Source organism: Rutidosis leptorrhynchoides, chromosome 4 (genome assembly GCF_046630445.1).
Source record: "Rutidosis leptorrhynchoides isolate AG116_Rl617_1_P2 chromosome 4, CSIRO_AGI_Rlap_v1, whole genome shotgun sequence".
Classification (NCBI taxonomy): domain Eukaryota; kingdom Viridiplantae; phylum Streptophyta; class Magnoliopsida; order Asterales; family Asteraceae; genus Rutidosis; species Rutidosis leptorrhynchoides.
Genome location: NC_092336.1, coordinates 270,760,619 through 270,772,605, shown reverse-complemented (window position 1 = coordinate 270,772,605; position 11,987 = coordinate 270,760,619). Strand labels below are relative to the sequence as shown.

General features: G+C 31.7%; 1 protein-coding gene across 1 annotated transcript; it reads left to right on the top strand.

The window, feature by feature from the left end:
* Positions 1-6,495: 6,495 nt before the first annotated feature.
* On the top strand, positions 6,496-11,258 carry LOC139843549 (nudix hydrolase 2-like). The gene is made up of 9 exons (XM_071833651.1): positions 6,496-6,666; positions 7,049-7,281; positions 9,263-9,328; positions 9,435-9,572; positions 10,098-10,175; positions 10,257-10,307; positions 10,441-10,475; positions 10,604-10,712; positions 11,070-11,258. The coding sequence occupies exons 1-9, from the start codon at positions 6,564-6,566 to the stop codon at positions 11,256-11,258; spliced, it is 1,002 nt and encodes a 333-aa protein (XP_071689752.1). The 5' UTR covers positions 6,496-6,563.
* The last annotated feature ends 729 nt before the right edge of the window (positions 11,259-11,987 follow it).

The following is an 11,987-nucleotide window of genomic DNA, read 5'->3' as shown; positions in this document are numbered from 1 at the left end:
ACGATTATCGTTATGATAACGTCTACTAAATACATATGTATCATATTAAGATATTGATACACTATATTTAACATGATAAAATGATATTTAAATATATAATTAAGTGTGTTAACAATGAACTACATATGTAAAAACAAGACTACTAACTCAAGAATTACGAAACGAGACTTATATGTAACGATTATCGTTGTAACGATATTTTAATGTATATATCATATTAAGATATATTCATACATCATAATATCATGATAACATAATAATTTAACATCTCATTTGATATAATAAACATTGGGTTAACAACATTAATTGAGATCGTTAACTTAAAGGTTTCAAAACAACACTTACATGTAACGACTAACGAAGACTTAACGACTCCATTAGAATGTATATACATGTTGTGTTTTGATATGTATTCTTACAATTTTTAAAGACTTCAAGACACATATCAAAGTACTTCTACTTAACAAAAATGCTTACAATTACATCCTCGTTCAGTTTCATCAACAATTCTACTCGTATGCACCCGTATTTGTACTCGTACAATACACAGCTTTTAGATGTATGTACTATTGGTATATACACTCCAATGATCAGCTCTTAGCAGCCCATGTGAGTCACCTAACACATGTGGGAACCATCATTTGGCAACTAGCATGAAATATCTCATAAAATTACAAAAATATTAGTAATCATTCATGACTTATTTACATGAAAACAAAATTACATATCCTTTATATCTAATCCATATACCAACGACCAAAAACACCTACAAACACTTTAATTCTTCAATTTTCTTCATCTAATTGATCTCTCTCAAGTTCCATCTTCAAGTTCTAAGTGTTCTTCATAAATTCCATAAGTATAGTTTCATAAAAATCAAGAATACTTCCAAATTTGCAAGTCTACTTCCAAGCTTTCTAATCCATTCCAAGTAATCATCTAAGATTAAGGAACCTTTGTTATTTACAGTAGGTTATCTTTCTAATTCAAGGTAATATTCATATTCAAACTTTGATTCAATTTCTACAACTATAACAATCTTATTTCGAGTGAAAATCTTACTTGAACTGTTTTCGTGTCATGATTCTGCTTCAAGAACTTTTAAGCCATCCAAGGATCCTTTGAAGCTAGATCCATTTTTCTCATTTCCAGTAGTTTTATCCAGAAAACTTGAGGTAGTAATGATGTTCATAACATCATTCGATTCATACATATAAAGCTATCTTATTCGAAGGTTTAAACTTGTAATCACTAGAACATAGTTTAGTTAATTCTAAACTTGTTCTCAAACAAAAGTTAATCCTTCTAAATTGACTTTTAAAATCAACTAAACACATGTTCTATATCTATATGATATGCTAACTTAATGATTTAAAACCTGGAAACACGATGAACACCATAAAATCGGATATACGCCGTCGTAGTGAAACCGGGGGCTGTTTTGGTTTGGATAATTAAAAACTATGATAAACTTTGATTTAAAAGTTGTTCTTCTGGAAAAATGATTTTTCATATGAACATGAAACTATATCCAGAAATCTTGGTTAAACTCAAAGTGAAAGTACGTTTTTCATAATGGTCATCAAGATGTCGTTCTTTCGACGGAAATGACTACCTCTTTAGTAATTGACATGTAACTTAAATTTCTGACTATAAACCTATACTTTTTCTGTTTGGATTCTTAAATTAGAGTTCAATATGAAACCATAGCAATTTGATTCACTCAAAACGGATTTAAAATGAAGAAGTTATGGGTAAAACAAGATTGGATATTTTTGATCTTTTTAGCTACGGGAAATGTTTAACAAATCTATACAAATCATATCCTAGATAACTTATATTGTATTATACATGTATTCTAATATATTATGTAATCTTGGGATACCATAGACACGTATGCAAATGTTTTGACATATCATATAGACCCATGTATATATATTATTTGGAACAACCATAGACACTCTATATGCAGTAATGTTGGAGTTAGCTATACAGGGTTGAGGTTGATTCCAAAAATATATATACTTTGAGTTGTGATCTAGCCTGGGACGTGTATACACTGGGTCGTGGATTGATTCAATATAATATATATCGATTTATTTCTGTACATCTAACTGTGGACAACTAGTTGTAGGTTATTAACGAGGACAGCTGACTTAATACACTCAAATCTTTAAAACATAATAAAAATGGTTGTAATTATATTTAGATCATACTTTGGTATATATGTACATATTTTGTATAGGTTCGTGAATCGATCCGTGGCCAAGTCTTATTTCCGAGGAAGGAAATATCTGTGAAAGTGAGTTATAGTCCCACTTTTAAAATCTAATATTTTTGGGATGAGAATACATGCAGGTTTTATAAATGATTTACAAAATAGACATAAGTACGTGAAACTAAATTCTATGGTTGAATTATCGAAATCGAATATGCTCCTTTTTATTAAGTCTGGCAATCTAAGAATTAGGGAACAGACACCCTAACTGACGCGAATCCTAAAGATAGATATGTTGGGCCTAACAAACCCCATCCAAAGTACCGGATGCTTTAGTACTTCGAAATTTATATCATATCCGAAGGGTGTCCCGGAATGATGGGGATATTCTTATATATGCATCTTGTTAATGTCGGTTACCAGGTGTTCACCATATGAATAATTTTTATCTCTATGTATGGGGTGTGTATTGAAATATGAAATCTTGTGGTCTATTGTTACGATTTGATATATATATAGGTTAAACCTATAACTCACCAACATTTTTGTTGACGTTTAAAGCATGTTTATTCTCAGGTGAATACTAAGAGCTTCCGCTGTTGCATACTAAAATAAGGACAAGATTTGGAGTTCATGTTTATATGATATTGTGTAAAAACTGCATTCAAGAAACATATGTCGATGTAATATATTTCTATTGTAAACCATTATGTAATGGTCATGTGTAAACAGTATATTTTAGATTATCATTATTTGATAATCTACGTAATGCTTTTAAAACCTTTATTGATAAAATAAAGGTTATGGTTGTTTTAAAAATGAATGCAGTCTTTGAAAAACGTCTCATATAGAGGTCAAAACCTCGCAACGAAATCAATTAATATGGAACGTTTATAATCAATATGAACGGGACATTTCAGATATATCATACAAAGATTAAAACATGTTATTTCATTTTAAGTGCTCCGAAGTAGTAGTTTTACATGATGCGTCATGGTGATCGCACATCATATTAAACTGGGGGGACTTAATGATACGCGTACCTACGCGCATGGCGCTCGTGCTTATCACGTGCATCAGGCACGTCCTGAATATGATCGGAACATCTGATTAGGAGGTGCGCACGCGTGTCTTGCTTAGCGCACATGAAAGCAATCAGATTTAATCTTATCCATAATTAACAATGATCCTTTTCCAACTATAAACCCGTTACTTATGGTTGTTATTCAGAAAGATCTAGAACTTAATTATGAGACGATCTAGGGTTAGGGTTTTATTATAAATACAGCCCTAACCTCATTCATTAAACACATAGCATTTTATGTACTATTCGAACTTGCGATTGCATCCAAAAAATACTTTTACGGTAACAGGTATGTTCTATGAACATAAACCCTATGCAACCACCTTTAGTGGTCATTGTTGCGAAAACTGCCATCAATGGTGGACGTAGCTTTGATCACCCTTTCGTAGATCATCATCTCAATAAGGGTTATTCACGGTAAACCGGACCGGAGATCAAAGCTATAAGCATTCTTAAACACTCCTTCATGCACTCAACATTAATTTAGCTATTTGAGCAGATTTATGTTCGATCAATATATCTATGAATGTAAATTTTCATCCATATCCGGTCCGTAAATCATCCACATCTATATCCACACCCACTTTTCATCGATTTATATCATTCATATCCGCTATGAAGCAGGTGTATCGGATGGATATATGTCGGTCGGGTGACCATTGACATCCCAGATGATGCATGTCAAAGCGTTTATAGTTCATACTGATGAGTCACGAGCCAAGTTCACTAAATTTTAAAAAAGTGCACGGAAAGATATTGAGCGGACTTTAGATATTACAAGGTGGGTTTGAGTTTGTAACAAAAACTTCACGTTTCTATAAGTGTCAACATGATGCGAAGAGTAATGTAACTTGCGCAATATCATATAATATGATACAAGAAATTAATGGTTTCACAATTAGTTCAACTGAGAAAGAGATGACTATTAATCTAACTAACCAGTTTGACGTATTAAGGATAGATGAGGGATTGTGGGAAGTAACTAGATAAATACGAGATAAGAGGGCCCACGATCAATTGCGGCAGGACCAAATCAAGCACATCTGACATCTTCCACTGAATTTTTGTTATTTTGACTAGACTTTATGTAATTTTATATTTTTAGTACATTTAAATTATGCTATTCTTTATTTTAAGATTTTATAAATGATTATAATTTTATTTTTATGAATTTATTAGTTATTTAATTACTTCAAATTTTTTAGTTATATTAATAAAAATGAACAATACTTACACAAAAATAACTCTTCAAAATAATCAACACTACAAGACTACCCTTACGGGCTATCATTTTCTTCCTTGTCACGAACATGTCATCAAATTGACGCTCCTTATAGGGCGTCGTTTTTAACAAATTAGTGGAGGTCGAGCAAGTTTTTCATGGGCAAAAAAGACAACTTAAACAATTTTGACACCACATTCATATAATATTGATTTATTTTCTCTTTTACTTAACTTTTAACCGTACTTTGTCATCCCACCTAAAATATATTAATAACACTTCTCACAAACTCCCTTTATTACTCGTGAGTTTGGTTGATTTTTATTTAGTTGTGTGGTTTCGAGAATGTCTATCGTAAAGGTGCACGAGTGATGTTTAGTTTGTTACGGGTGGTTGCCTCTTTGCTTGCGCAACAACTTCCATCTGGCATGCCTCTCGAGTTTCTGTTTTCACTGCCTTTCGGCTCTATTAATTGAGACAACAACAATCGTCGACTTATTGGCGACTTGACTGTCTTGTAGAGCCTAAATTTAAATTCAGGCAGATTTTAAAACTTATGAAAATTTGATTCTACTATCTTCATGGAGTCCCTTTATTTATTTTATTTATTTACTTATTTATTATTATTATTATTATTATTATTATTATTATTATTATTATTATTATTATTATTATTATTATTATTATTCTTATTATTATTATTATTATTATTATTTCTTATTTCTTATTTCTTATTTCTTATTTTTTTATCTTTTTTACCCTTTTTATTATTTATTTCATTTAATTTTTTGGTTGGAGGTCCGCACGAAAACAAAATCTCTACTCTGAAGTAGAGAGAGATGACTTGCTCATCTGTAGGTAGAGAAATTTTTCTCGACTCGTAGTTAGAAAAATGACTTCTCTTTTATTCTAAGGTAGAAGAAGAATTGTATATATCTAAGCTCCCATATATCGCATGTGCAGGATTATATATTTTTGTTGTTGTTCTCACAAATTCCCATAGCACTCTTAAAAAAATAACATTTACACTTAACAATCATTCCACCTAAACACTCTCAAAATGCTTCAATATCACAATTATATTTAACACGCCATAAAAATGACATTGTCACGTAACAATAAATTTCACTCTAACACGGAAAAAAAAAAAATTTCAGATGACTCCATATCACAATCATGCTAACGAATAGTCTAAGCAACATTATACAACAACAACAAAACCCAATACCACATAGGTGGTGTATGGGGAGGTGAGATGTAGACAATCCTTCCCCTATCCGAGAATAAAGACAAGTCATTTCTCCAACCAGAGTGAAAACACTCTCAAAAGTAGAGAAAGTCATCCATCTCTCTATTCGACGGATAGAGAGATTGCTTCCGAGTGGACCTCCGGCCAATAAGTAGAAATTTTTTTTAATAAAATTAAAAATAAAATTAAGACGCCATGAAAATGGTAAAATCAAATTTTCATGAGTTTTAAATCCTTCCTGAAATTTACTTTAGGCTCTAAGAGTCAGTCAAGTCGCCAATAAAGTCTAAGCAACATTATATTTGCTTATTTTTTTTTTAATTTTTCATCGACACTAATCAGATCTTAGCAAATTTAATTACATCTTAAGCAAAATTAATCGTTTTTTTCTTTAAAAAAAATAAATAAAAGGGGGATGATTCTCACACACTGTTTTTTGATACTCACACACCCTTTTACCCTATTATTAGGGAGGAGTTCAAGTAAATTGGTGTGTGAGGATCAAAAAACAGTGTGTGAGAATCATCCCCTAAATAAAAGATTATTCATCTAACACTCCCTCTTGTTGATGATATCTTTCTTCGTTATCAATCCCTTTCAAAATTCTTGGCCACGTCTCAGATTTCCAACCCCACCTTCTTTGACGGTAAACAAAGACTCTTCTTTCCATCGTATGGTTTATGGAGTATTATTTTAATAAATAATATTTTAAAAAATTAGGTTTACATGTATTTTTTAATTCTTTTAAAAGGCCAATCATAGGAAACTGAAGAGTTAAAAGAATCATAAAATGATACTCAGATTTCTTCCAAGGTCCTCAATTCTTTGTTTCATCACCACCAAAACTAATCCTTCCGTGTTACATTTTAGGTCAAACTGGATCCATTCTAAAGGTCAATTTCTCTTCACTTACTTTAAATTCAGATGTTTTTTTTTTTTTTTTTTTTTTTTTTTTTTTTTTTTTTTTTATCTAGGTTGATTTGAAATCGTCTTTGTATAAGAACCCACCTGTAAAAATTGAATCTTTTCTGCTCATGGTATTTAGATTTAGATTTTTTTTTTTTTTTCTTTTTCGGGTAATGTTTGTAGTGTAGGGTAATTTAAGTACCCATTTGTTTGATATTTGACCCATTTCCATTTGCTCATTTTGGAAGTGCTTATTTAATTAGTAAATAAGTAAGTAAACAGGTTATAGTTTAAGTAGATGAGCACTTGTATAAGCCATATGTAAGACCCCCTTAATTTGGAATTCATGGTTTTATTCTGGTTTTCTAGGTAAATTAAAGAGTAATACTTTTGGGGTCCATTTAAATGTAAGATCTATGTCAGCTTCAGCGAGTTCTTCGTCTCCTGTATTGTCGGCGAAACAAACAGTACCGGATATTGATTTATTAAAAGGTAAAGAGGATGAACATGAAGGTGTTATTGTCGAAATGTCTAAAGAGCCCATTGACCCAGTTATGTTTACTTCATCACTTAAAGCTTCAATGCTGCATTGGAAACAACAGGTCACTCATTCTCACTTCCTATTCTATTTACAAGTGATTTTTAGTGCGAGTCCTTTCCAGTGGCGGATAAGTTGGATGTATGTATGTATGTATGACAACGAGTGTGTATTTTTCGATTATACTGACATGCTGGATCATGCTGATTACATGCTTATATGCTACATTACATGTTAGTAATCCTTTGCTCATGTCCCCAACTATTCGTGTCCGTTTCAAATATTTGTTGACTATTTTGTTTGTAAATTAGAATCTTATAAAAGAGGACACTCTTCTTTTTTATAATGTAAATTCATTCAATAAGGATGATGATTTTTGTTCTACATTTCTCTGGTTAAAATTCTGTGTACTTAGCCTTCTTTTAACACAAATACAAATAAACGATCTCGTCTTGTCCATTCTTAAGCATGAGTGGGGTCCTTATAGAGCATCTACATACGTGGTTCACTAATATTTTCCCCCTTTTATGGCTATTAAGACTCATTATAATGGACCTTGAGCAATTCAAATATTCGTGAAGAAGCACTTTCCTCTAGGGTTAAAATTATCTGGACTAATTATCTTGTATCATTCAATCACCTATTTTATGCGCATCCACCTACGATTTAACTAACTGGAGTAATTAAACGAAAATTTCAAGAACTCTAAATTACACACTTACAAAAACAATCTTAGGGATATCATTAGCTGTTAGTCATATAACAACCTTGAGGACTCGTCAGTCTTTATAATCTATACACCTCATGATATGTTATTTGACGAACTGCCTTCATTCTCACATTTTTTATATATGTTGTTTTGTTAGTGGTACATGGCCCACATTTCCGAAGGTAGACGTGATCATAAAGCTTTCAATTGTGTTCTTCTAGGCTATCCTGATACTCATTAAGTTTAAATTGTATGTCATCGTCAATTGCGTTAGATACTTGTTTCAAGACTTGTTCCTTTTTTTCCCCTAGAAGAAAATCAACAAATCTCAACTCACCATCTCCGATCCTTGGTTTGAAAACACAAATGCTTCTCAACCAAACTATTTATCATCAAATTAATTATTAGTGAGTCAGTATTTCCGGCAGGCCATGAATCATTCTATCCAAGTATAAAGGGTTATGTTTTTAGATGTAATCGATAAGAAAAAATTAATTATCATCGATAGCATCATATGGATTATGCTAAATTTGATTACTAATGTCATCAAAAGGCATTTTTTGAAACAAGCAACTTTGCCAGTGGTTTTGATTATGCTAACATCAGTCTTTTTAATTTTGTTGTTTATATCAAGCCCACATAATGGTAAGGTTTTATTCATCAAGTGTAATATTATGGGTTGTTTAAATCCAATTTTTAACGACGTAAATTCATAAGTAATTACAAATTTCTAATGAGTTTTTGTGTAGTACTCTATAATAAATTTGATTGCATAGTGTTTAGGTTTAGGTTTAATATGTTAAGGTAAATATATCCCATGTATTAAAAGATTGCTTATTTTTTGTATGCAAAATGTAATATTCTTAATAATCTTAGTGTATTTCAGCCTGATTAATTCTTTAATTGTTTTGTGCCTCGGTTACTTAAACGTCTGACTTCGTCAATGTACAGTAATCTAACATATGAGAAATAGTGTACCCATTGCTTTCATTTTACGACTTAAAATCATGATTGAAGCATATACGATAAGTATTGTGAGTAGTTACAATGCTTGTTAGAGTTGCAGTACGTGTCGATGAAAGTGACATTAGTAGTAAATACAAATCATTGTATCACAAATCACAAATATTAATGAATTGAAAACCCAAATGGAACTTTACTATGTTCTTTTGTGAAACTTCTCTACAAAGTATAAATTATATATGTATGGCTAATTATGTTAAGCTAATTTCTATCGCTATTTTTTTTTTTTTTTTTTTATATTTGTTTGTATTGTAGTTAAGTTTATTGAATTTGTTTTGCATCTATATTAAATATAAGTTTAATATTTATGTAGGGTAAAAGGGGTATATGGATCAAATTGCCAATCGAGGTTGCAAATCTCATCGAGCCTGTAGTCAAAGTAAGTTGATGGTTACAAATAGTTGAGAGATTTGACTGAAATAATTAACTTGTGGTTAATAATTATTAAGCCTCAATATGTCTCAAGTCTTTTTTTGATGTTGCAGGAAGGGTTCGAGTTTCACCATGCCGAACCAAAATACTTGATGCTTGTGAAGTGGGTTCAAGATACAATTAATACTTTGCCCGCAAATGCAAGTCATCGAGTTGGTATTGGTGCTTTTGTGACAAACGAGAACGGAGAGGTACTTCTCGTACAAGTCCATCGTATAATTTTGTATGTTTCTATGGTTTGAGTTAATTTAAAACTAACAATAACAATTGCAAAACTTGCTACTCGCGGAGTACTTTGGACTTTGTAATGAGTAATCGGCATCTCGGAGATTAATCGGATTGGATTTTTTATACATTTAAATAATACGTTTCAGGATTATATGTAAGTAACCATAAGCATAAACATATATTCCAGCATAATTGTCTAAAAACATAAATATATCTGTTCATTTGTTAAAAAATCTAAAATTCTAGTTTAACTTGTATTAAAATGTTTTAAACTCGTATTAAAATGTTGAGTGACTTTGACCGACTTTGACCAACAAATCCGATTCTGACTCATTAACTGACATTGACCGATTAATTAAAAGGATTTTGGAAATCGGATGTTCTTAAAAAGGAGTAAACGGGGATTAATCGGGAGTAATTGGTATTTATTACAATAGTGACCAATAATATATGTGCGTACATGCTATATTGCTAACTTTTGTTTTTAGGTTTTAGTGGTGCAAGAAAAGAGTGGAAAATTTCAAGGAACTGGCATATGGAAGTTTCCTACTGGTGTCGTTGATGAGGTACGCACATTTCGGTAGTTTACTCATCACAAATAGAGGATATAATACTTTTAATAACTAAAATTAAAATGCTGTTTACAGGGAGAAGATATTTGTGATGCAGCAGTTCGAGAAGTAAAAGAAGAGACTGGAGTAGGTTACAATTTACAACCACATATTCTTTTTTGGTTTATTTTATGAGTTGACTTGAAAAACATGAGATTTGACCTCAAAAGTTAAAATTGATCTCTTATTTGGAACTAAATGGATGTTTTTGATTGCTTAGATTGATACCAAGTTCGTGGAAATATTAGCATTCAGGTAAGCAAGATTAATCTCTTTGAATAAAGCATACGATTGGAACCAATTTACTACAATTTAACTCTCGAGTCTCAATGTTTGTAGGGTTCTTGATTGTTTATTTATTCGCCTTATTCCTTATTTTGCAGACAAAGCCATAAATCGTTCTTTGACAAGTCAGATTTATTCTTCATGTGCATGCTGCAACCTTTATCCTTCAACATCCAGAAACAAGAAAGAGAAATAGAGGCAGCCCAGGTTAATTTCTGAAGGGGTCAAAATGGTCATTTGTTGTAGTAGTCATAATGGGTCGGTCAGGTTGAACTACAAACGCTTATTCTCCATTAATATAGCTTAAAAACAACATATCACAATATAGATCTTTAGATAAAAAAACGTGTTTATGCGGTGTATGGTTTCAATGGGGATGGCTTTCAGAGTTTCAGTCCATATGACATGTTCGACCCATCAGAACTACTATAGATAATACAGAACCCAAATAGACACATTCATGAGTAAACAGGTCATTATTGCGCCCTCTAGATAATACAGAACCCAAATGATGAATGAGATTGTTACCTTTTTGTTAATTAGTTTGGCTATTTTGTTATGTAGTGGATGGCGTTCGAGGAATATGCAGCTCAATCGTTCGTACAGAAGCATGATCTTCTCAAGTATATGGTGAAGATATGCATAGCAAAACGAGACGAAAAGTATGCCGGATTTATGGCTGTACCTACAATCACAAGTTTCTCTAACAAACATAGCAACCTTTATTTCAACACCAGGGATCTTAACTCTTAGCTAGAATATCATTATTATGTATCCTACACTTATGTTGATATTGTATGAATATTCTATTAGAGGCATGTGGTCATATCCTTCCCAAAAGAGTGACACATAATTGAATTTAATTAAGTAAAAATTATGTCAACCAAGAAGAAGGTTTGATAGTGTTTTTGGAAATATTATAAAATTAAGGATGGTTAAATTAGGCTAGACCAGAAGTGTTTTAAGCTTGCAAGGAGTATTTGGTTGGTTGCCTACCTAACCATCTTTAGTTTTGTGGTTGTATTTCTTTCCAACTCATTGTCCTCGTGTATAACCTCTATTGATTGATTGATTGCGTCTGAAATTTCTATTTACCCACCACACACCACTCAAGGGTAGGGATGACAATGGTCACCTGATCCAGCGAATATTCATATGATCCACTCGTTTTGTGATAGATATGGATGAACCTAACTTGATAATGATACGGATATGGATGAACTTAAGTGGATATGGATATGGACATGGATGAAAAGTTTCATCCATAGATATATCCAGTGTTGTAAAAAACCCGATTACTCGCCGATTAATCTCCGATTAATCATTTTTAAGAGGAATCCGTTTCGATTTTCAAAAATCCGTTTAATTAAACGGTCAACGTCAATTGATGGGACAAAATCGAATTTGGTAATCAAAGTCGGTAAAAATAAAAAATGATTAACATTTTATCATGAATTTACACTAGAAATTTATAGTTTTTGA

Excerpts from the sequence above, each read along its gene's own strand:
- LOC139843549 (XM_071833651.1), top strand. The coding sequence starts at position 6,564 with ATGATACTCAGATTTCTTCCAAGGTCCTCAATTCTTTGTTTCATCACC. Across the intron at positions 10,176-10,256 it reads CTACTGGTGTCGTTGATGAG|GGAGAAGATATTTGTGATGC; the intron begins GTACGCACATTT and ends TGCTGTTTACAG. Across the intron at positions 10,476-10,603 it reads GTGGAAATATTAGCATTCAG|ACAAAGCCATAAATCGTTCT; the intron begins GTAAGCAAGATT and ends CTTATTTTGCAG.